Below are 27260 nucleotides of genomic sequence, written 5' to 3'. Positions count from 1 at the left end.
TGAGAGAACATTAAGGGAAAGGGAATACATTTCATTCACAATCTCTTTGAAAGTAAGAACTAATGAGTTTTTTCTACAGACTTACACAGGGGCTGCAACTAGCTCCTTCCAATACTTCAGGGTTTTTTATGCATGCCAGCAAAGGCTGAGACTGCTTTAGACAGGAAACAGTAGAAAGTTGAAGTAATGAGCAGTACACAGGGCAAATAAGAATACCCAGTTTTCCTCATAATAGAAAACCATACAGATGGTGAGTGAAACCAAAAGTTAATAAAATTAAAACCAATCACTTTGAAGAACTTTTTAAAATCAAGTTCACAGAACTTACTGTCTTGAGAGAGAAAACAAAGAGACCAACATTATCTGTAATGTAGTTAGAATGTATTTTCATAAGAAATAGATGCCTTATGCTGCAGAATATAAAACTATTATCCTTCTCTGGCAAATCTGTGGCTGCATGAATCCCCACTCTACAGGGAGCACCACCTGCTCCTCCGCAGCTTGTGGCAGACGGCACTTTCTGAAAGCAGCAGCATGAAGGATTGAAACCACCAAGACTGCTCAAGTGGTTAAAGCTGACGCTTAAGTGTGGTGAGATGAGAGCTCTCCACAACCTGCAGGATGAATTTTTAAGATAAAAATGGACTATGTGGGCCACTGGTCCGGTTTCGCAGCACCTATTCCTTCTTCCCATCTTGGGTATTTTATTGTCAGAAGCCTTTTTAGGCAACTAGCATTTTCTAGGAGTTGTCGCTGTATATTCTTAATGGCAGGATCTAGCATGTTGAAAGTTAGGTTGGAGGATTGCATTTAAAAGGCACTACCCAGTGAAGAGATGAAGGAGCATATTTGATTAAGTATGATCTCATCTACTTCAACTATATAAAAATTCACTGCTATAATCTTCAATCCTTTCTCCCTAGACAACATTATCCTGAAATACGAAAAGAGATCAAGAAAAATGGGCAGACTGGTGGGCTGAGTGAACGCACAAAGGCAGCTCTTGAAAAAGTCGTTATTAGTTAACTCTACTTTTATCTCTGACATTCTCCACACATTCCCACATGTTAGCAACCGCTAAAGGATGACAAATAAAGAGAACCAGGAAAAGATGGAGAGCAGCATCTCTCTAACTTAAAAAGAGTAACGATGCCAAGTTTAGTGCAAGAATTCACACTCTCCATGCATTTTACTCCTGGGAGAAAAGATCTTCTTCAGGTAAAGCCCAGGATTGTCCTAAACAAAGTAAATGTAGCCCGGGCATCTCTGTTGGTTAATAACTTGAAGCATTTGAAGGTTGCATTAAAAAAAAAAAAAGAGAACAGTTGAGAGATTATATTTAGGAACTACTTCTGCAGGTAATAAAGAAATATTCCTTCTAGTGAAGACACACTGTAAGCACCAAAACAGGTGGGTCACATGGAAATATGTTCTTTCATTTAGCACGTGAGTATTGGATCTATTGGAGATGGATGACAGAACACTCTCCTGGCTTTAGCAACCAGCTTTATAAGCACATCACACTTTTGGATTCCAGCGTCGGTCTCAGGCTACCTCCTTCTCCCTGCACAGGAAAGCAGCTGGGAAAGAACCAGTGCCATTTCTTTGGTGTAGAAATTCGGCGCATTTCAAATGAGGCATGATTAGTTAAGTGATGAGTATCTTCAAGTCACACTGGCAGAACACCTCAAGCAACAGAGGTTGCTTCCAACATGTCAGTGTACATCAGCCAATGCTACTCTCCATGACTGTACGCTTTTTCATCCAGTTTGATCATTAAGACTGCTCTGTATGAACAGAAGAATTACAGCTAGATACAGGAAAATGGTACATTTCTAGTCAAAGAAGCAGATTTTTCCAAAAGGTACATCTAAGCAATACTCTCCTCTATCTAAGAGCATAGATAGAAGCATGATACTTCTAAAAAATCTTGGGTTACAGACCCTCAAAAACAACAGTCCCAGCATTTGACAGTGACATCTCAAAACACCAGTTCCTCTTTCATAGGAAAGAGATGTAAGGCTGCAGTCACAAAGGATGAAAAACGAATACATGTTAACAATCAGTCATAAACATCAGATCATCTTTTAAACTACAAAGCTGTGACCGCCAATTAAGGAAAACATCTGATGTATTTTGCTCATCTGCTTTTCATTAAAGCTGATCAAACAAGACCATTAAATGTTTATGAAAATACTACGTTCTTAGGAAATGCCTGCTTAATTTTCAACACATTAACTGCTCAGATTTTATATTTTCATTGTTTAAATAAGTAAAAATATCCTCTCACCAAGTGAGATAACTCTACTGTGTGTGCAAATAAATAAGCAAGCTGTGCAGTGAATAAGATCTGGTCTTACAGTATATTTTTATATATATATTTATATATATATATACTGTAATATATTATATTACAGTACTTGTTTGTTTACAAGGTCATGCTATCCTCTGTCAAAGAGGGCATTTACTCCTGCAAACGTTGCTCCAGTTGGTTGGATCATTTGGATCAAAACATCAATTTGTTTTGATCATTGGATCAAAACATCAATTTTCCTTTGAGGTGCAAGGGCCAGCATGAATGCTTGGTAGTGGCAAGGGTACTTTAGAGTCACACAGCATCATGGTACTAGTAATAAGCAAAATGAAAAACAAATCAGGCACAGTAAGTTAAAAAAAAAAAAGTTATTTCATTCTAACTTTGGAATACCAATAGGGCTGGCCATTATCACACTGAAAACCAGAGAGAGCTAGAGAAAGCATTCAAGAGAGGAAGAAGATTAATCCCAGTTATATGACACATTGAATTAATCTAGTCTTGCCACAAGTTATAAACCTACTATATGATAACTCTGTTTTTAAATTGGCTCACAGAGGTAAAATTCTCAGCAAGCTGATAATCCTTATTAACAAGGAAAAAAAGAAAACCAGGCCCTTCATTTTATTGTTTGCATCATTCTTCTATTAGTAAGAGTGCCTTATATTTCATTATGCCAGCAGTAATATGTCTGTGTTAGAAAGGACAATAATTACTTTAGTGATGTGTTGTCTACCTACAGTAGCTGTCTTATCTATAAAGAATTAGTATTACTACAGTTACACTACTCACCGATAGTCAGTGCTAAGAGTGACAGCAACAGAACTGAAGAAGGACTACTGTTCAAAGAGACTTAGTACAAATCATATAACTAGTCATTTACTACACGGCAATTTGCGCAGATCACAGTGCTAAGAGCTGAGTGTGCTACTACCTATAGTACTGACCTGCTCCTGTAGATTACTGTGTAACTACACTTAGTAGATCCATATGCAATTACCATGCAGCCTGCACTGAAGTTTAGAACATACAAATAATTATAAATAATCATGAAAGGTCAGCTCTGCCATGACATGATACTCACCATGGATTTTTTTGTTACCTTGGCCTGTTTCACTTCCTTCTATTACAAACCCCAACCTAGGTCCTGAGCTGGGCACACTGTTTCACTACTTCCAGCTGGCAGAGTTTCTGAATCTCGTCCATTAATTTAAAGGTGACACCCTCAGATGAGAAGCATAAGGGAGACTTCACCTCCTTATCCCCTGCTTGTATATATCCTTTTTCTTTTGCAAGATGCTGCATCTAGAGGTATGCATCGCTAGACTTTCATTCACTTGGTCCAGCACTAAATGCATAGCAAAACTTACGGCTTTTGCCATGATACAAAATGCTTGTGAAATTATTCCATGTAATTGTTAGAGACCTGCAAGAAAGATTGCCCAGAGAGTTTGTGGAATCTCCGTCCTTGGAGATATTCAAAAGCCATCTGGACATGGTCCCGGGTAATTTGCTCAAGCAGTGGTTTGGACAAGATGACCTCCAGAGGTTCTTTCCAACCTCAGTCATTCTGTAATTCTGTGAAAAGATGAAGTTCTAGTTGTTTCTATTTTTAAGTATGGAAAAATCAACTGGATTAAATAACCCCTATCTTTGAACAACCAGTTCTCTGAAGCAACAGTAAAAATTATTAAACTGCTAATGAAAGAGAAATGTTTTCAGCACTATTACAAAATTGCTCTTGGCTGCAAATCCACTTAAGGTTTTTATTTCATATACTCTAGTTTTCATACCCCTTTAGAAGCACTGCTGGAAAAATTATTAACAGTGACTGTAACCACTTCCTTATATTAATGCAGCAAAATTCTGAGAAGAAACTTCAGTAAAGGAAATCTACATCCTATAGATTTAGTGCCAGATGCTTGCAGATCATGTTTTTGTAGAGTTATTGTGAAGATACTAAAGCACACTATGCTGACCATTTCGCAACCCAAAACCTCAGTGTCAAATGTAAAAAAAATAAAATATATCCTGTCTGATTAGGTGGAGGTGGGTTAAATCTTGATTAAAATAATTTCAAAAACATGTAACAAAACAACTACAAATGACTGTTCTTAAATCTGAAAGCACAAATAGAAATGCAATACATGTATGCAACACCTTAAAAATTCAACAAACCACCTGAAGCTCACCTGAGACTGCGAGATCGAGGCCTCAAAGCTGGAGAATGGCGCCCTTCCTCATCAGTGATGCTCTCAGTACTGAAATGCTTTGTCAGGAAATGAAGTTCATCTGCCGTGGGCTGAAAGGGCAGCTGGTGCAGCTTCTCCTGAGATGAGCATGATGACTGAGTACAGAAAAAAATACAGAAAAGAAATGCACTAAACGCATGCATAGGGGTCAGCTAATGAATGGAAGAGGAACGGATTCTGCCAGACACTGCACACTCCAGTGGAAAAGAAAGCTACTTATCAGACCAGGTGCCTCTTTTTGTTGTTCTCATTAGGCTAAGCCAACCCTTATGTATAATGACAGAGCTAGTGAGATCAGGAAAACTTTGGGAGAAGGCTAAGGAACCATTGTATCTGATTCTGGAACCATTACAGCTGATCATGCAGGTAATTTACTATCAGGAGAGAGAAAGGAAGGTATGTGAGTACCAGTGCTGCTCTGGAAAGGACAAGGTTCCTGGAGTGGTGAGCAACTTTCTTTCCTTTTCCCTCATGCTCTCTTAGCTCAGGAGTTTCACTGGCATGCAGAATGCTATGGCACTGTGTAGATGTGAGTTTTTACTGATTATTGGCTCTCATTGGAAATTCCTATTGTAAATGGTCAGGATTTTATTTCTCCCTTCCTTTACCGGTAAGGTTTCTTCTCTAACCAAGTAGGCAATAATAAAATGAAAGTAGCTGACTTTGCAGAGTTGTAAGATTAACAGAGTTTCTTGTAATAAACAGCTCATTAATCTTTAAGTAAATTGATGCATTTGTATGACACATGTCCTGTGATAATGATAGACATGAAACTGTTTTAATTCTGGAACCTCAAGAAACCTGAGATTAAAACAAATACTGTAGAAAGCGTTAATAACATCAAATGTTGGCTGTTCCAGGGAAAAAAGCTGTCAACTAATGACTGAATTTTTTTAATGTGTGATTTTTCAATGCCCCTTTCCATTTTACAAAAGAGAATATATTATGTAAGGACAAATTTAGAGTCCTCTTTAAAAGCAAAGGGGGTCAGGGGGAAGTGCTAAATAACCAGAGTAGCACTGAATAACACCAGTGGGCCTTATTAAAAACATCATCCTAATCTAACTTCCAAGACTCCTTATTGATCTGATTAAATTAATTATGTACACTGTACCAGTGGAAAAACTTCTTCTTTTGCTACAATGACCCTCACTCAAACTGGAAAGCACTGCAACCTAGTACCAGAAGTACTGATAGGAGGGAATTGTACCTGATATAACATGTATGACCAAAGCTTTAACTCACCTAGCATGCTTTTCTAAACTTACTTGCTGTTGATGGTTTTTGGGAAAGCAAGCTAAGAAGTATGGCCAAGCAATGAAAGCCAAATGCTGACAAGGCTTTTCACCAAGTCCTGCATGTTTGTAATGTTGATAGCAAAGAGAAAATACTCTGAAATAACCTAAAACAGGTACATCCAAATTTGTCAAGAAGGTAACAGCTACACTTGAACTGAATTAAAACTAAGCAGATTGTTGCAGATCCTAGCATAGTCTTATCTAGAGAATTCTAGCCAAGACTGAGATGAATGTGAGAACTTGTAAACCTAAAGATCATATATTTTGATAAAAATATAATTGGTTCCAGATCCATTTCCTGTGCACTGCAGAGAGGTATTTACAGAAAAGAACACCCTTGAAAGGCTTAGGACATGCCTGAACTCCCCACACGTGGCTGGAACAGGAAGTCACTACCTCCAATGTTTTCCTTTAAACAGGTCTAGGTGCAGGCATCACGTTGGGAAGTCATCTCCAGCAGAGTGTCCACACAGTGATGATTATCCAGATGGTGTATCAGCTTACACTGCTCTAATTCACACTGAAGACAAGACACAGTCCCTTCACCCACAGCTATTCTGCTATGCACACTGCTTATGCCAAATACAGGAAAGATTCTCCCCTTGTAGTACAGACTTATGCAAGCCCTGTTTGACTTTCAGAGCTTTCTTTAATGTCTTTCTTGGTGTCTTACACATTACAAGGAGCAAGAAGAAGTACCTGCCTATGAAAAAACAGCAACGCTTTTCAAAGAAAAGGCATGTGTCAGTTGGCATCCCATTCATGATGAATAACACGAATCCTGCAATACAGCAGGAAGCACTAAAGACACTACCTTACAAACCTGCATTAGCAGGTACTCAAGTTCTGGCATTACAAATACATGTCTTATTCAAAACAAAATTGCACTAAAACTACCCTATTAAGGAAGGTTAGCACATAGTTACTAGTTCCCAGAGTTAGGGGGGAAAAAAAAAAATCAAAACTGATGTTCTAGAAAAAGCATGAAAAACTTTATGTCCCAACAGCAAAATCACTGGGGAAGCAGTGTTTTTAACTCATGGGTGACTCAACAAAATCCTCCTTCCACTTTCTTTCCTTAAAAGCAACCAGAGCACAAAATTTGTAATTCCAGAGAATAATTAGAGGAAGCCCTAAAGATAAAGACCATGATGAAAAATGGACTTTCCTCTGCCAAGGGTTTCTCTTAGCAGTCTTAAGGCATACAACCTTTCAATGAAAACGCATGAAAGCAAAGTGAAACACTTTTGAAGCATTGATTTTTAAGCAATCACTTCACTGTATTCAATATTTGCAGCAGACTAATATAAACATCCCCCTGATGTCTTAATTACAGATGCAGAATTAGCCAACTCTTCTCCAGTAAAAAAATCCAAACTAATACTATAGTAGCTTATATATTAACTCTGCATCTAGAAAATTAATAGCAGATTAGATGTTTAAAAATAGTTGTATATTGGCCCATTTGATTGACTGTTCTATATTGATCTAACTTGAAAGAAGGTCTTCTCCAGCTTTTTCAGTGTTGGTCTGATGAGATGTATCTGGTCTTCATGATTTGTATGAAAAAGATAAATTTGCATTTTTTAAAAGTGTCATCCCTCATTTGGAAGCAAAAAGTAAATCAGAACCTACAGGTTTCCACTGGCCTTAGAATAAGTAAATGTCTTAGTTTGTTCAGTTGGTTGGTTGGTAGAGCAGCTGATCTATGACCATAGAGATGCAGGTGAGCTCTAACTGCCATACAGAAGCTCAGGCCAGCAGAACACAGAATTGACACTCTTTTTCTTGATATTTCGTTTCCTACTGATACGTACACCAGAAGGAAGGTCTACTGGCTTCCTTCTATCTTGCTTCAAAAAGGCATGTAATCTAGAGGACTGATGACACCAAATGGAAGCTCAAATGTTAAATTTCCATCTACAGCATTAATTCATTGTGCCCTTTTGACAAGCTCCTTGATTACTCCTTACTTCAGTTTTAAAGTCTACACAGGAATAATACTGCTTATCAACTTCAGAGGTGTTATTCAGATCAATTCAAATTAATTATAATCTACAAAATACTATGATAACAGCATTGTCAAGACAAGTAGTAAGTAGGATTGTCTTAGAAATTTAATACTAAGTTTAATAGCTCCAAGAATTCCATCACTACTTACTAAAGAGCCCATTTAAATGTCTGTCTGAGATCATAACACTGAACCAGCAGAAGGACAACAGGTGAGACAGCCATTTAAAAAAAAAATAGTCTTGGAATTACAGGTTTTAATCTAATTATTTCCTGCAGGAAGGTGAATTCAGAGCTACATATACCTATCACTTCATGTTTCTCATTATACCACCTTGTTTTCTGTTGCTTACAACCTTGTAATACTTACACAGCTTGAACTGATGCTTTCTATGTGACATGTCTCTACCAGATTTACTGGGTTTTTTTCCAGAAAAATCACAATCAAAATGATCTAGCTATTTCTGGGAACATGACAAGGTCAGAAAGCTTAGAACATTCTAAAACTAGTTTTAATGTCCCTATTTCAAAGCAAGGACTGATCCTCCAACAGATTTTTTTGTTGTTGTTGTTGTTTGTACTCTCTCTGTGGGCATCTACCCAAAGGCTGGTCAAACTATAAACTCTTGAAAAAACAGTGAACACACCTGCAGGTAAGAAGGTCTTACACTCTGCAGGCAGTTTGGTCTCCAAAGGTGTCATCTTCACAGGCATGTTGGAAGTTCTCACAGTGACGACCAAGGATCAAACTATTTGGATGTCACCCATACAGAAAGTAACTGTACTTGGTCCATGCTCTCATAGCTTGCACCCAGAAGCAGACTTAGCCATGGCTTAGGCCCGTAAAGGTTTAACCTCAGACTATACAGGCAAAAGCAAAGCTCCTTTTTAACAGCTGCTCTCAGGTGCTTGAATATATAATATTGCTTGGCAGTGAAACCAGGGGCATCTTTTTCATGTTGATAATGAAATCTTCTCCCACATTTTTCTGTGCTCCTGCTGATATATCTGTACGCACACACAGAGACCTCTGCCACAGGAGACTGAAATCAAGTCACCTGCCTTCTAAGGAGACAAAAAACACCCCCCAAAAAAACCAAAACAAAAAACCCCAACTATCTTGAAGGACAAAACCCAACAAATTGTGGAAATTGTGCAAACCAAAGTCTGCGTGAATGTGTCTGAACATATGAAGCTATAGAAATTAGATGAATGTTGCAAAATCAAATTTTAATCATACCAACTTATACTAAAAGGAAACTTTTGACCCCAGTTTCGTCTCTTGTTATACAGACTGAATTTAACACTCACCTCCTAAGTAACTGTGAAGATAAATTTGTGTTTGAGAGGCACTAGAAAGTTTATGGATGAACTTAATAGAACAGCTTGCAAGGAAAACAATAGCCCCGCATTCAGCATAAAATTCACGTAATGTGGAGTATTGAGTCCTAACTGATGCAGGTATTACAATTATTACGAACATACGCTAAATAGTACATATGAAACAAAGTGATCAGTAGAAGTATTATGGAAAGAGGCAGTGATATGCAACCACACAGTTGAAGACACTCACCATAACACACATACAAAAGCGTGTTACATGAAGTCTCTACAGATAGCCTTAACATTTCTGATTTTTCTATGCTAGGCTTTTCAACGTTGTTATGGGGATAACTACAACATCTACTTTGCATAAACTAAAGAGTAAGATTCATTGTATGAAGTATCTGAGAGTTATAAGGGTTAACACGGTGCTGCTACCTTACTGGCGTTAAGGACATACTAAGCTTTTGAAAGTACAGAACTCAAACTCAGCCAGTCTTTCTAATGACGTGTAAGAACTGAAAAGCTTCATTAGGAGGCTCAAATTATTGGAGTTGAGTAACAGGTGTGGATTATCAGTTTTTCTTTCTGCTAGCCTGTTAGCAGAGGTTTCCTACTAAGAACCTGAAAGCAGACAAGAATTTCATTTCCCAGTTATAAAAAAGCTGAGAGCTGGGTAGTAATCATGCACTCTCTCTTAGAGTCCTGCCACTTCTGACACATTGTGCCTCTCCACTGATCAGTCGAGCCAAGTGCTGCACTGGGATTTCACCAATGCTAAAGGCAAAGTGCAAGATGATAGGAGCTGGGAAATGGAGGAAAAAGCAGCAGAACCAATAATTAAAATAATTTTTAAAATAATTAGTATATTAAATGTTAGCAAAACAATGAAGAAAGATCAGATATTTTAGTAAACACTCAGAAGCTGATTTGTTAGGGTGTGTTTGTACAAACTGAATTGCTTGAAAAAGCCATTCCACTTACTGAAACTGTTGAACTGGGAGTGTTTGTTCCATATCCAGATGAAGGAAGCGAGGCCAAGGACCAGCGGCGTCCATCCGTTCTGGGGAAAAGAAGCAAGGGAGATTACTGTCAGGGACATATTTGGGCTAATACTTGAGGGAAATAAGCATTTTCTTCCCTCAAATCTCTTAACTTCACATTTTTTACTAAAGTCTCAAGTTATTCAGATAAATCAGGTATCCTATTTACAATAACCTTTGTGAAAAAGCAGCTAGGGTAAGTTTTAAAAGCAAAACAAAGTGGGATTCCTGCATTAAGTAGATGCTTTGTAAATATTACCAGTTGTGCAAAAATTGGAGTTTCTAAAACAAATGAAATCTGCTTATTTCAACCTTCTCGGAAAAAGATATCCATGCCTAAGATTACTACTGATGCGGTTCCTTGTCTTCCAAATAAAGTTTCAAATTGAGGAAAAAAAAATCATATTAGATCAACAATCAATCGAAAACAGACTTGTTTGTTTGCCTACTCAGAAGGCATTCTGCCCAGCACATCGCCTGACACAGCTCGTGAATTAAATCCACTACAGTAGATCTGAACAGAGCCAGGAGGTCCACTCAAAATACAGAGGAGATGAAAATCACAGGAATTCCACCTATGGTCTCTTTCTCCTCCAGTCAATCTAATATTAGTAATTGTTTCCCTATCGTAGCCAAAGAAACATCACATTCAGGGGGAAATAGCCAAAACATCCTGAAGATACTGCAGAAAAGGTCTTGCTTTACCAACGTCAAAAATGAGGAATTATACAACTGCTTTGAGAAGAATCAGTATTGCCCTCCTTGAAACCCTCTTCTCCCCCCAAAACCCACCTCAGTGAGGATGGAAACCAAACTACATTCAGCTCAGTCTCAGCGCTTTCTCTGCCTTTGATTTCATTTCAGCCTCGCATGCATTTTGTGTCTATAATGTGTCTTGTTGCATGTTGGGATGGATGTTAAAGAAGTCTCTTCCTCACATCAGTCTCCACTTGTTTGTTTGATTACAGAAGATTACCAGTAACCGGCCATAAAGTGAAGCTGAATTGGAACAGTTCACTGTTCTAACTTACTTTGGAAGGATTTGGAGCTTTTTGTGTACATACACATTAATGCAAGTGCATTATAAAATAGGATGTTTGGTACAGGTCTGAAACAGTTCTTAGTGCTTATAAAAAACTCAACTGTTACCATCTTCACAGTAATATTTCTCATCTCGCTATCCACACCCATGAAGCCTCTCATTCAGAAAAACATTCACTGCACACCCAGACATAAATGCCTGTTTATATTTTTTCCAGATCTAGTTCCTTTTATTTTCAGGCACTGATACACACCACTCCTCTGCCATCTGTCTTAGAACAAGAGGGAAGTAAAACCACTGTTCTACATCACTGAAAGAATATTATGTCAAGAGAGTTTTTTAAGACAACTCATGCTTCATGCTTTAAAAAAAAAAGAAAAAAGCTGTAATGCAGATTTCTATCGCATGCATATGTTAAACCCCATTTAGCCACAGGTGATGTTTTCTTTGGCAAGACGATTACATGTAAAAGAACAATCTCAAAAAATACCAAGATAAATTAAATTCCTTTCTTAACCCTGAAAAACAACAAATGTCAGCATTACAAAGTCACTGCATGATGTGGTCAGTGACTGAACACCAAACTTCAGTGATCCTCATTCAGTTTCTTGCAACATACAGGGGTACTGGGGAAATATTTAGGTCAATGCTTCAACCTCAGTTTGGACCCTCAGTCCCAAAGCAAGACAGTATGTTCCTGACTTCTCAAACAGTAGACAGGAATGCACAGATCACTCATTTTTTTTCAAATGGAAAGCTTAATCCCTTTTTTACTGAGTTGCCTAAATTGTGTATTGAAACTACTTCAGAATTTTCATTTTGACAAAGTTAACCAAAAAAGTTTTTCTCAGTTAGAAAATTACAGGACACCTCTTCATGCTTGGACCATTTTCTGCTGGTGCAACCTAGGCAAGCAATGTGCTAAGCACTCAGGACAGTGCACATCAGCTCTATTCTAGCAGAAAGAAGTGGGATGAGTAGAAATCCAATTTAAAAGAAAATTCCTCCTTCATTTATGCAAAACATTTCAAAGTTACTTCAGCGTTTTGTTAATAAACATAATTTTAGAGAAATCTCATGCAATACAGCTTCAGGAAAAGATACTTGGAAAGAAATGTTTAGGTCTTATTCTATTTATTATAGACCCTTTGTTAGCACAATAAAAACATGCAAACAAAACATTTTGCCTTTAAAATGACATTTTAATTAGTTAATTAAGGAGGTCTTTTTATGGCAGCTAAATGCTATTCAGTGAACAGTGGCTCAATGTCAAAACAAGAAAGTGCTAGAAGAACAACACAGAGCACTACCGATTTATCATTTTAAGCCAAAATGCAAAGATTTCCTGTTTTGATTACCGAAGAATAGAAGTTGAATGCCTAAATGGGGTTATTACAGCATGAACTCGTTAGGGACACAGGCTCAGCTGCACAGAAGCATAGTTCATACACATACACAAACAACAGCAACACAATAGACATTACCTGTCTGCTCTGTGTCCGTGGCTGTATGGAAGAAATTGTACAATGATAATGAGAGAGTGAGAAGTAAAAGATGTATATGTGATTTCTGGAAAAAAAACCCTCACCTTCTGTTACTGGTATTCCACTACGATCAGTTTTAGTGAATACGGACAGAATTAATCATATGTTTCCTTATTCAAACAGGAGGATTGCTGAACACGCTAACTTTGTGGCTACACCACCATCATTCATGATTCATCACTAGTCAAACTAAGGACAACCTGGCAGTATATTGTAGTGAAACTGGCTTTACAATAAAACGAGTTTTCTAAATCTGTTTCCTACTCTGTCCCAAGAATCAACTCATCACAGGGCTATAATGAAAGAATGGAAATCACAAATGATGTCCAAACAGGATAACAAACGAAGAAATTATACCAAACATAAAAGGAAGAAAATCAGCAACAAATCATATCTGTGATGGTAACAGGAGGAAATCAGGTAAGAACCATCTCTTAAGACCCACGCAACACCTATCAAAAGGGTCCACTGAAATAACCATTTGCCTGGAGTAACAGAGCACCACACTTGCAATTACTTAATACCATCACATAGAAGTTGTTCTATGTTATTACCACTATGTGATAATCTAATAAATACATACTGGTATTGCTGGCATGGATATTCAGGGTGTAATTCAAGTAGAAAATAGAAACAAGTTTCTAAAACAAGCTCTGCTTAAGTGTTCTTTTCAATGACAGAAAAAGTATAGAAAGAAACATGCATACTGTAAGGTGAACCACAGTATTCAACAGGACAGACTTAACCTTTATTCACCTGTTTCTTTAAAAATTAGATTTAAAAAGTAGAAAAGTATGAAAGGACATGCTTCAGAGTTTTATTATTAAAACATTTATTTGCTGCTTGAAATTTTAGAAAGCAATGATACTGAAACACTAAGTTGAAATATGATGCTGAAAAATTGTGTTAAGTTTTGACAATGGTTTCAGCTGCAACCTTCCTCTTGTGTTCCAGGGTCCAGAACTCCAGATACTGTGAAAACTGGTAAAAATTCAGTTGACCTCAACAGAACTTATTGAATACACCCAGATCAGGCTCAGATTTCTGTTTAAAAATAAAGGTGGATGCCCTGAGTCCATTTGAATTGTTTTACCAGCAGGTAATTTTTCCCTCTGAGACAAGAAGAAAATACATATCCAGTTTGTCACATTTCACATGCTATTATAAAGCTTTGCCTTATGTAAGACCTGAAGACCAAAGTCTGCTTGAAACAGTATTCAAGGACACCACGTCTTCTAGTAAATCACCTCAATGGAGAAATGCTCCAGGATTTACCTGCCATTCAGATAAAGGGTGTACCTTGTTTCATCAAATCCTAGCCCTTTATTCTTCTTTGAAGTTTTGAGAACTATCCTTTTTCTAACTAGTCCTCAAGCTAAATCTGTCGTTCTCAGGAATCTTACTTCCTCTCAGGATGACCACATGTTTCCTGATCTCAAATCATATTAACACTGGCAGGTTTTTTTCAGCCAAGGCAGAGTTTAGCAAATCCAAAATATCTTCCCCGCGCTTGAATCTAATAAACCTGCTACTATGCCCAAACCCTGCTTGGGATGTCTGTTTTTTTTCCTGTTCTTTATTTCTCCACAAAATGTAACTCTCTGTATCATTATCCATTTCTGCCTACCTGGTAGGATACGACATTCAATACACCATTTGTCTGCTTCTCCCAGCTCTCTTTATTCTTTCTACCCTATTCCTTACACTAAATTCATCACTATAGTATCAGATTTCTTTCCACCAGTTTGATATACAGCCTGACCACCATTTGTCTAGCATCCCCTGCAAGACAGATGATAGCTTCACTTTCAGGCCTCTCAATGCTGCTCTCCTTCTAGAAGTTCCAGTAGACTTGCAATTTCAATTATCAGCTATTTTCCTCATTAGAGCATTAATGGACTCTTGACGCCAATGCCCAAGACACTAGAGAAAAGTAAAAAGTTGCTATCAGTCAGAAGGCAGTGAATGAATGCACACACACATGTGCATGCCTAATTTTAGGTATATTTACATTTTTATGCAGACATAGCAAAGAAGATCACCTCAGTTATTCAGTAAGAAGAACATCTAGGACTACAACTAATATGCAATTATCCTAATAATAACTGGTTTTAATGTCATCATGACTACATTATTTGTTATATCACATGCCCTATATGTCATCCTTCTGGAAGAACACTGCCTCCTCCCTAGACAGCATTGACTACTTAATTTACTTTATCTTCTTCTAGGTCTGTAAGGCACCTAATACTTTCTGGGTGCTGCCAGATCTAAACAAAAAAGAATAAAATAAAATAACACTGGAAACATCAGAGAAAACAAAACACCATCAAAAAACTTCTAACCCATAGGCCATTTCTAAATAAAACTATCTAGAGTATTTGCTTGCAAGCCCAAAGAGAATAGATCCTGCCTTACCTTCGGGCAGGAACAAAGGAAAAATGAGCAGGTGCATTTGGAGAGAAGTTCCTGGGACTGTCCAAAGGGCTGCTACCTGTTTGAGAAAGTAAAAAAAGAAAAACCAACAACACCCAAAAACATTTCATTCATATTTGTAACAAATGGAGTAAATTTTCACTGTGCAGAAAGACTTTCAATTGCAAGTTGTAGTCACAAATAATTGAAAATATGAAGCTTTGAGTCTTTGATCGTTTTGGCACTAGTTTGTTAAAGAAATGTTCTAATACTGATGCATCAGTATTTTCCCTCCTATTAAAATAATGTAAGGTGTACATTTTCTTTCTTTCTTTCAGGTAAGTAGTCTATCACACATACATAACATAGTCTCTCAATATTTTGCAATAATGTCTATACAGAAGCTTTTCCTAACAGTTCTCAATGAAAAACCTGAGTTAGAATTGACACTGATTACAGTTTCAGGAATAATAGCTAGTAAGAAAGTATTTCTTCACAATGTACCTCAAGGCTGAATGCAAACTTCACTGAGGAAAAAAGAAGACGTACCAAAGGAACTGCACATGATAATAAAAGGGCTATATACATATAAAATGATCAGGCTATAGTGTATCAGCATTCACCCTAACTACTATAGTTCTGAAATAATACTTCTACCATGAAAAGGAAGGAAAAAATAACAATTTTCACTTGGCACAAGAATACTTTCTCTGGGCTTTGTCATATGATGTGTAAGCATATGGTTGGTAAGTGGTATATTGCAATGTATTTTATTTCAAAATAAAAAGCAAACATTTCATAGAAAGTCCTTCTGAAAGCCAGAATCATTTACATGATTACATTAACTGCAGAAACCTTTGAAAGTTATAGATGAATTAGAAGCTTCATGCCAGTGAGTGCGCTGTCAGGCATATTCTTAAGTGGTTTGCTCTTTGGATCTTTAATACAAGCACAAAAGAGAAACTTTACATAATAAACATGCCAACAGCAATTTCTCTGTGCACAGACAATAAAATAACATTAAAATAAGAGCAGGAAAACTAAATAGATACTGGACAAGTAATGCACTGCAAGGTCCATAACTGTGGTCATGAGAAATGTTTTCAAATTTAGATCCCATATAAAATGGATTTATTCTAAATCATGTTGAGAAGTCAAACATCAACGATGAGTCATCTGCAAAGGACTTGCCTCTGTTTCGGGAGAAGTACTAGGTGCGCAGCTCACCCCATAAGCCAGTACTGTTTGTGAGGTTATGGTCCTATCCAGCAACTGTACTGAAGCTTATAATTAAGTTGCATTAATTTTGACACAAGCTATTCATAGACCTTAACTGTTACGCTGAGCAGAAGTGGAATAAGCACTGTGCTCAAAGCTAACATTCACTCACAATTAGGCTATACAAAATGGTTCACAGAAAACTGCAGTAGCATCTCTCCACAACTTCTGAGCAAGGTGTGTGCACACCTGGCAAGGACGCCCAGGCAGGTAGGGAGGAGGAGAGGGAGAACAAGCTGATGCCCTCTAGGGTATGAGGATGGCCACAGTGCAGCACAGGCCAGCAAACTCCATCTGGTCTACAAGTCTACTAGGGGAAAAATAGCAGCTGGTTGAGATTAAAACAGCCCCAGGCTGATCTAAAGTGTTGAGGGGTGATGAAAGAACTGGAGAGGTAAGTGAATTCCAGACCACTTCACAACCTGCTTCACCAGGAGCAAACTGAATTAAAAACAAAGGGCTTGAGCAACAGGTTTGTTTTCCTTTGGCTTGGTTTTCTTTTGTATTGTTAGTTAAGAACTAACAATGAGTTCACACTGTAATGTAACACAATGCAAGTCTTCACACAAAACTGGATACCATTTAATCCATTCCCAGTGTATTCCAAGTGGGAAGGGGAGAATGATCAGAAATTAACAACTAGATGATTTTTGGTGCTTCATTTATGAAGCTTGCACGTGTTAGAATCCTTACGGTCATCTGTGGAAAAACAGAGACATTATACTGCTTTTGAATTAAGAGACGACTGGCTTCACAGTCTAGGTGGCACTGCAAGCTCACAAGAAAGACGCAAGAGGGCTACGATAGCCACAAAGTGAACAACTCAGCGGTGCACCAACACACATGTCCTGGTAGCAACACACAGCTAGGGTTAGGGTCACCATTTACTTGCTAGCAGAAAGTTGAAGGAGCATTTTAGTTCAGGAGAAAATGCAGCAGGAGTGAGGCCTTTCCATGGTTACACAGATCTTCTAACAGAGCAAGGAAGGCTGCCAGTTTGGGTGGGAATCTTGACCTTTCCTTCCCATTTTTCAAGCTTTACTGCTGATGAACCCTACACTGTGTCAAGTCGATCTTTTTGAACAAAAAGCCCATTGCCCAATGCTGTTATAAACAAGCAATGAACTGTCATTGCCTTTTTATATCTTCATCAATCTTTTGTAACTTTCCAGATTATGATCAAAATAGGATTTCAGAATAACTAAGCAAATTGGGTAATGACAGTTTTTAAATTTTGAAATTAAGTATGTGGGTGTTCGAACTCTTCTGAGGCTGCACAATCTGGTAGGGAAATACTACTAATTTTTAAGCAACTACTTTTTCAGATTTATATGGCATATTTCCTTCCAGACACTGGAATTTTAATTAGATCCCATGTGAGTTGCTTCTAGTTTTAAAATGAAAAGCAATTAGTTTTTCTATTCAATTCAAGTCTGGGTGAAGCTTTTAAAACAACAACAGGGAGAAGGGGAATTACTACTTTCCCTAAAATTTCCCAGTACTGCTGCATCTGCTATAGTTGAAGGAATTTTAATAAGAGAAGCATTAGTGCAATGGTCTCATTCACCAAAGCTGATCGAAACTGTATTTATTGTGTTAGCAAAGGTAAATTCCCCTGTTGCTCAAGGGTTATAGTTGGCTACTACTGAACCTGAAACAACTCTTTCTCAAGGGAGGCTGTTACACAGAATGATTACCCATTAGGTAAATCAACACAGTTACATGAACATTAATAATTCAGGCATGAACCTTTACGTTTTCTGGACACAGGAAGAAGGATGCAGCCAAAGCATTTGTACATCCGCTACCCCCAAAATACAGAAACGGACCTTACAGGCAATAGATAGGTGAAAGTCTCAGCTATCATCTACAGAGATGACATTCGTCAGACAGGTAATGAGTCAGACAGGTAATGAGTCCAAGAATTCACACTAGAGCCATTCTGTAAAACCTGCTTCTGAGATTTGTAAAAATAAATAAACAAAAACAAAGGACAAAGTTGTTGTGGACTTCTGTGTAAGATTTTTTTTGCTGAAAATTAGCACAAGCAGCTAAAGATCTTACTGTGTGCTACAGAATTAGCTGCCTTCCAGCACACACAAATCTTAATGTGACCAAAAATGTTTAAGCACCCTATGTCCCACCTGTCTCAAATATAATGAATGTCGTGGCCCTCTCACACCATCTGAGGATCACAAACGAAATGCAGATGAACTGCACCTTTGATAACCAGGGCAGGATCTAGAGTTGTATGTGACATACTCTGGCCACTCTAAAAACAGTAAATAAATAGAGGCCTTAGTAACTGCCATTCTTCTGCCAAAAGGTGGAACTGAACTTGCAGTGAAAGAGCAGAATAATGTCATTCAGTACCACAGCACTGCCCACAAGCAGCTCCCTCCACCTACCATTACAGATGGGACAAAAGCCCCAGAAGCAGCAAGTGTCTCCACTGGCAGCCAGCGAGCAACCTGGCTACCATAAAGTTGTGGAAAATAAATTTTAAAATAGCCTGAACTTCAAGCACCCAGCTGTAGGAACCTATCTCTTTCCTACTGAATTATAAAGATGATGTTGCTTCTTTGATTGATTTTAAGCTTTTCACTTTAAAACATAATCTAATGGTAACTTACTAATCAACCTCAGGATGGGTATGCTATAACAGGTGTACTGTGCACACCTTCTCTGTAATTTTCAGATTTTAAAAAATGGATTCAAACAAATTAAAAAAAAAAAAGTAAGGAACACACATATATACCCTTTTTCCCTCTGATTTTGAAAGAAAAAGAATTTAGAATAAAAGGAGGATTATCAAATCTGTACTCCTAAAACTGATCACTTAAATCCAAGTTTGGGTGACTAGACAAGCAGAGTGACTTTCCCACGAAGTTAACAAGCTGTAGCTTTCTCTAGCAAGGTCCCAGCTCATTTTGGAAAATGTTACTTCATACAATCTGAAAACTGAATTAGCACACTTCAAATCCATTAAGCATTCTTGAATCACAAGTGATTTCATGGCAGAGTTAAAATTGTTTGGATGTACTTCCACCTCAATGAGCTCTCTTAAGTATTACTTTTCCTCTAAATTTTCTAAGCTATGAAATTGCCTTGCATCCTATCTGGATGACATTTCAGATAGTAAGTGTATCTGCCTGGATCAGTGTTTATTAGGAGGCAGGTTTGCCTGATGGACAGTCAACTGTTCAATATCACACCCACTGACTTTTACATTATATACAGAAGAATAACTCCTGAGGCTAGCAACATACAGGACTCTGTTTTAGAGTCGTTTCTGAACAGAAACATTTCAGAAAGCCTCCCTGATTTCTCTGCATGCCTGATGTTCCTTTGATTCATAAGAGAGGTTCAGAACGGGCATTAAGAGCATGTTCAAGATAAAAGAGGCCAGGGAGACGCTCCAGCATTTCTCAGTGACTTATCGGTGTGTGTGCCTGAACAAACAGATTGATAGATTCTGTTCAAATACTAAACAAATATCACAGCCTGTTCTCAAATTCACATCTCATATATGATATTTCTTAAGAAAATATTTGTGACTCTACTCTAAATTTCATCTACCTTTGTCTCTTGAATAATTTTTCCCAGGAAAGACTCCTAAATATAGTACTGGTAGAGAACTGAAATTACAAGTAATTTATCTTCCTGTGCTCTACTGGCTATTCTTGGAGGTCACAAAGGATATCCTTTTAATTAATAGTTTGAAATCCCTTATGCAGCATCAGAACAAAAAATGGAGATATTTGACAATTAATGCTGAAGAAAGATGGCATGCCACTGATTTATTACTCTGGTTTCTAGAAGACAGCCACATACTTCTAATAAAAGATAAGCTTGTAAAGCCTGAGACAGCATCAAAACCACTAAGAGCAATGTTTCATTTTTTATATAGACAGAGGAGAAAAGCAAATAAAAAGAAAATATAAATGCTTCTATTGTGATAGTTTCTGCATTTGTTTCCTGAGCAATGATCATGTCAACAACTTGTTGCAATCTGCCAATCAAGGACACTTCTTCCATATTCTGAGGAGCATCTTTCCCTATCACTTTAGTTAAAGGCTTGTACAGCTAATTCAGAATTTGTTAAATCCAACACATATATCAACTCTAATTTTGCTCTTTTGCAAAGAGCAAAACGTCACTAAGTGGAGAATCTCTACCAGGAAAAATGCCATGTTGAAACAACATTTTACAAAGCTTTCACTGTCATAATTGCACACAACAGAACTAGCAGTTTGAAGTGAAAGGGAATTGCCCTATGCACATTTTTGGCCCTGTATTTTTATCTATGATGCTGAAGCAAAAAGAAAATGGTTTAAATATACTACTGTTAAGATTTTTTTAACATTTTAATTTGAAAATAATGGGCCATTTTAATAAAACAATGTTGTTAAAGTAACTTCCCAGCCTTCCATAATTGTGCTTTACAGCATCCCAAGCAAATATGACAAAGTTTTATGAAAACTTAGAATGGTTAAGGATTTCATGGGCATCCCTGAGCAAAAATTTTGGTCATCTTTTTCATTTTAACAGGCTGGATGTCACCTCTCGAGATACAACGCTCTGCAAACAGAAGCAGATGGCTCCTTCTAGCTGAGCTACTATCGATTTGCTGTTCTTTCTCAGCATTTCCTTAGTTTCAGTCTCCAGAAAGTATTTACAGAACATACTGCCATGTAGGAGGAGGAAAGTCTGATTATAATGAAAACAACAGTTACTTGTCTAACATGCAACGGCAATATGCTTCCAGACAGGCTCCACTGTGGATGATGTGCCACAAATATTCAATGCCCATTAGGGCCATACCTGAAGCCCAATCGTCTTCTCTGGCATTTTGTAATATCGAAAACAATGTGTAAAACACACATCACCTACCTCCCTCAGCAACAAAAACATCAAGGGAACATGCTATACAGGCAAGCTGTTGAATCTGCCTGCGTGACTCTTTCTGAAAATCCATAGTTACTGTAGGCTTAATAATCATTCTTTCTTTTTCTATGGAAAGAACATCTCCACACACTTCACCTCAAGGACTAACAAGCAACTGCCCATTTGCTCTGAAATGAGCATTTCCCAGTTGGTGTGATGATAAAACTGACAGTAATGTAAAAAACAGAAAAGAATCCTAAATATTTCATGTTGCTCTAAGTAGCAGACAGAGACCATAAGATGGCACACCGCACAGCTGACGGGCTGCTGGAGGCATACAGAAACAAGCAGGGTGTTTCTTCTCATGAGAACTGCAGTTAAATCACTGGCACAAATTAACCATGCTGGGAGACTCATAACAAGATATTTGCTTAAATCTATTTATTTAATTTAATTTTACTTTGTTCTCCATCTCAGGTTCTTTTGCAGCATGTAAGAGGACTGAATTTCCCAGAAAGAGTGGAGGATGGGTATGGTAGCGAACTAGAAAGTGCAGAACAGAGGAAGACATAAAACATTTATTTTGAAACTACAAGGACCCTCTTACAAGTTAGAAAAGGTGAAAAACTATAGTCAGATCAGGTTTCAAAGAGCATATTTTCATGTAGCGTATCTATTTGTTCAAACTCACTACAATGAACACTGACATTTTTCCTAACAGTTCCCAGATAAAGCAGTCCTAGGGAGTACCTGTGTGTCCATGAAGAGGGGAATGTGGTCGTGGGAGAGTTGGAGATGTGCTGGATGTTACAATCAAACTCTTTCTGTTGCTTGTCCGACAGCTGAAAAAGAGAAAGATAAACGATAAGGCATGGTCAGATGAACAAAATCACCTGAAGGCAGGTCCCACAGAATGTCTTTCAGCTAAGGAGGAATCTCTCAGTATTTAGGTCGGTATTTCCTCACGCTCTCAATCTTGGTAGTGACCTTGCAAAGAAGTAAACATACAGGGCCAAAAGGTACTTTGTGAGCAACAAGTGTTTTAATACACTGGAAGGAATATAAAAACTGCATCTCACGCTGCACAGGCCACTAGAGATAGCTGACAACACATTCTCTATTCACAAAATATGTGCAACTCTTGCTTTACAAATCACACAAAAGGCAGAAAACTGTAAAGTACCCCAGAGTGCTTCGGGTATTATTACCAATATCCAACCTAGCAAATAAATCTGTTGCAACTATTGGCTATTACTATAAGAAACCAGAGCATATTCCTTATGACAGAGTTAAAATTACAAAGCAGAGCGTTAGCACAATTCAGTAGATGAGCAAGGATTATTAATAAAACTTAAAAGATTCAAGAGCCTTTGCTAGCAGGTGTGGCAATACCGATAGAAAACTTTGTAAAGCAAGTTTCAGACAAGCCCTCTGCCGAATCAACTCCACTCACTGTCATGATTTTGCTCCTGCAAAGAAAGTGACCTTTCTGTATGAGGCAGCTCAGATTTATTTTTTTCCCCACTGGAGTTTCAGAACTTAGCCAAATGAAGAGAATTATGTGTTCCTCCATTTGCTTCCCAGCCTGTGCTTGCTAGCAGCAAACATTTAGCTCTAAAGATGATAGAAGTAATTGTAATGGGCAAGAGAAACATTTTTAAATAATGGGAGCTGTGAACAAGGGCAACTAGATATTTAAATCACTTTCTGATCACTTTTCCTGCTGTTTAAAAAGAATAAACAGTTCAAGCTCCCAGCAAAATCTCACAACTGACCAAATATTACAGTTACATACACTTATTCATTATACCTCTAACTTGCTTTCTAGATGGCAGAAACATTTCTGCTTACTTCTGCAGTTCTCAAAACAGGTAACTAAAATCACATTGGTCTTGACAGGGGCTGGGAGAATAGACAGGAGCAGGGAAGGCTGAGCAGCGGCTGGACAAGGAGGTCTCTGGCCCAGCTCCAGAGGTGTGCAGTGGAGCTCCACGTTGGGTTACCGCAGGCGCACGCAAAGCCTCTTTGCTTGCAGAGCTCCGACCACGGATGTCTGCCACGGTCCTTCCTGCACTGGCTGCTCTTCTGGAGCTGCCCAGCAATAAACATGCTCAGACTGCCAAATACTACAATGTAATGCAAAACTATTTTGCTGCCACAGGATACAGTGCATCTGACTATTCTTATTTGTAAACTTTTTTATTGCTGTTCTATAGGAAACTAGAGAACTCAATGCAGAACAAAAAATACAACTGAACTGCCAACTATAATAAACAGTAATAAAGTTGAAGCACCATTAACTGCTATTCAGGCTCTTTAGTGTACTTAAAGCATTCCTCAGAATTATTCAACTGATTCTATACAATCTCCATTTACATTCATGTATTATTCAACAACAGTCCATCCAAAAACTGATTGCCATTGTGTATATTGTATGGAAAAACTAACAGCCTGATTTTAAGAAGCTTAAAATCTCAGTTCATGTATTTTTTTTAATATGTTTTCAGTTACTCTATTCCAGTAACAGTTGAAAAAACCAGAACACTCAATTCCAACATTAATACCAGATAATCATTATGTTTATATTACTTGAAAATCTTTCTCGCAGCACGAAGGTCCTGAGTATTCTAATATAATATATGTTACTATGTAGGAAATAAAAAAAAAATCCTAGGTATTTAAATACAAATTACAATGTAAGAATTTAAGATCTTACTCAATATAAAACACTAGTACAACGAGAAAACATCCATCCTCTATGGTCACATCCCTTTGCTAAAGAGAGTTCCTAAAATATACTTTACCACAGCGATGTCTGGAGCTGGCTATGGAAACTTGGTATATTTAAATCGCAGCATAACAGAGAACATGAACTGTCCCAAACTTGGAGCTTTTTAACTGCATGGCCACATTTGCCAAATAGAACAGAGTTTTACAAACCCATTTTCTCTGCTGTATTTCCAAAGATAAGGAACCAAAAGAGAAAGGGTTAAGTGGCTGGAGAGCAAGCACAGCTGAGACCCTTTAAAATAGGTCAGGTTTACATAAATGTACCCAGAGGAGGGAATGGCTTGGAGTGAAAGCCTAGCCCCAAGTTAGGAATAAAACATTATTCTCTTTACTCCCTCAAAATTGGGTAACTTTCAGTTTCCCTGGATCTCTAATCTGGGAAGGGGTAACATCACTTAGGCCTGTTTAGCCATTTCTATGAACCATGTGTGCTGGCAATAAGGCAAAGCTTAAACACAGAGTCTAAAAACAGAATTTCTAATTTCTTGAATCCATGTTATATGATGTGAAAAATATACAAATACAATCATACTCTCTACTGTTTGAAGAGAGCTCGCTATCCAGCGAAATATACACAAAACTTCTAATACATCTTGGAATCCCAGAGAAACTACAGAACAAGAGTGATTAAGTTCTGGTAGTCACAAAAATACAAAAACAGGGGGGAAGGGAGGAGGTAACATGAAGACTTCAGTTGGGCAACCTCCCCAAGAAGTCACTACGACCACATTTGAGCACCTCCTAAAGAAGAACAGCTAAATATGAAAGAAGCAAAGCTGGTTTTAACCAGGGCTTTCTGCCAAAGAAATTCAAAACTAGTCAATTTAAGTGTTGGCAGAAACAGTTCAAATGAAGAAAAAATTCTTTCCTGGAAGAAGCACTTTAGCCAGACAAACAGTACTGGGCTCAATACTGAGCTACAAGGCCAATGCTAATGAGGAGACCATATTATTAATCCTTTAAATTGCATTAGTTATTGTTTATTACTGTTCACAAATTCTCTAAACAATACTGTACGTTTCCTTGCATTAAAAATAATTCAATCTACATGAGAAAACAGAAGTAGAAAGGGAAAAGGTTACCACTACATCTCTGAGTATTTTAACCAGAAAGAAATAAAGTTCTTAACCAGTCCAGAGAGATTCTGAGTATTATTATTTGTTTATAAGCCAAAGTTTTGCTACTTTCATTAAATGCAAGGCGAGCCTTACCCCACTCCTCCTTCCCTCTCACAATTTGGTATGGGCCTTGTTAACCTTTTTTCCCTCAGATCCCACTTCATAATTTCAGAGAACAAATCCCCTCCAGGTCATCCAGTTTAGGCAAAATACAATTTTAATAGCGCAGAGTTTCTGTACTGCCCGGAGCTGCAGGGTCGAGCTCCAGCCAGCGGAGTGCTTTAGGGGGCTGTCAACATGAAAATACCCCTGCTGCCACCCCCTGCCCTCCTATCCCACTGAGGTCGCACACCCATGCTGCCAAACCCAAGTCTAGAAATCTGTGAGAGCACGGAGCAACTTGATTTAATTCTGAACATGCACAGCAAAATGGATAGTTTACGTCGAACTATTTGAAACAATGCCTTTGCCATCACTATGGAAATAGGGCTTCTTCTATTTCTAGAGTTAACTTCTCTGGCTGTAGTAAAAATAACATTTGTTACGTGTACTGAAGCATTCCCAGCGCATTCTTGAAACTGAACACTGCAGGACATCGGACATGGGTCTGGTAACTGGACACTGGTTTCGGACCCACTGAAATGCGTCCCAGAGCCAGCACCCTTGGCCAGAGTTATTTATGAGAACATTGGGTAGCGTACCTGCGAGCTGCACGCAGCCCGGGTGCTCTTCAACTACGCCCTAACAACTCATCTCCTGTGCACCAACAGACAATTCGATGTCGAGCTTCTAAAATGAGCACCATCAGTACTCCTTTTTTCATACACATTTTCAGTCTGAAAAAGAAATCAATGTTTCAGTTTCAGCATAAATCAGTATTTGATTCGTTATTTTAGCAGTTTACTCAGGGGACAGCTCTAACTCACTGAGCAAAACTGGTTAATGTCCATGAGGCATTCATGTAATGAAAGCAAGGGACACAGAAAAACAATTTTAAAATAAATAACCAACCACCATTATCAAGTAATTTCATAGCGTTGATGGTTATTAGAAATAAATGATGATAAGGAAGTTTCTCAAAATCTATCTAAATTTATAGGCCTTGAAAAATTTCTCACAGTTGAAGCTGCTGAATATGCAAGTAAACAAGATTAGCACCGATTGCATGAGTCTTCCCATAGACCTTGACAGAAATCAACTTCAAGTAAAATGTACAGGAAAAGTATCGCTTAAATGACATTTTGGTTAGTAAACATTAATGCATTTTATTCATATTAGTGATTTTTAATTATAGTTTTAGTTTTGTAAACCACCTCAGGTTGTCAGAGTGCTGGATTGACTGTTGCGTTAACTAATAAATGCTTTCAAAATAATATTTCCTAAGTTCAACATCAGACTTTTTCCAGATTTGACATTTAATTCAGCGAGCCCAAATCCCTATGAAATGGGATCCAAAATTCAGAGCAATCATACCTACAAAACCTATTTGTGGTTACACATTTTCCTAAAATGTATTATCACCTAACCAAACTTCACTAGATTCTCCTCTGATGTTACAGGAGTTTGGTTTAGTTGATTTGCTTTACAAAGACTTCTTTATGAGAAACAGACATTTTGGAAATGAAAATAAGTATTTAAAATTTTTATTCACAATGGCAGAAAATTTACAAAATCCAAAATCTGCATGTCAATGAATGCACCAGCTGCACAGCAATGTTAACTAGATGTGGAAGTTATTGTCTTAATTATAGTAATTCAAAGATGGAAGCAATTTTGTAAGCTTTAGCACTACCAACAACAGGGATAATTAGTTCTCTAAAATAGATAAGAATAAGTAAGCATCTGGTTCAACTGATATTTTTTTTCACATTCAAGAATAGTTTAAAAGTTATTCATCCTAGAATAACTGGGGGGAAAAGTGTTATTATTCATGGTGTAGGTTTGGT

The 27260-nt window shown here is 37.7% G+C and overlaps 1 protein-coding gene across 1 annotated transcript in view; it reads right to left on the bottom strand.

The window, feature by feature from the left end:
* MAST2 (microtubule associated serine/threonine kinase 2) overlaps positions 1-27260 on the bottom strand; it is a gene marked incomplete at its 5' end in the record, with an annotated part of 192007 nt that overhangs the window by 45041 nt on the left and 119706 nt on the right. Inside the window, 5 exons of the mRNA XM_082003300.1 lie at positions 4507-4661; positions 10182-10260; positions 12767-12787; positions 15245-15320; positions 22157-22248. Coding sequence (XP_081859426.1) covers positions 4507-4661; positions 10182-10260; positions 12767-12787; positions 15245-15320; positions 22157-22248 — 423 coding nt within the window. The remainder of the gene's footprint in view (positions 1-4506; positions 4662-10181; positions 10261-12766; positions 12788-15244; positions 15321-22156; positions 22249-27260) is intronic.

This window comes from Phaethon aethereus (assembly GCF_964289735.1).
Source record: "Phaethon aethereus genome assembly, chromosome: 8".
Taxonomy (NCBI): domain Eukaryota; kingdom Metazoa; phylum Chordata; class Aves; order Phaethontiformes; family Phaethontidae; genus Phaethon; species Phaethon aethereus.
Note: the sequence above shows the minus strand (reverse complement) of the source record. Positions and strands in the feature narration are given on the sequence as shown.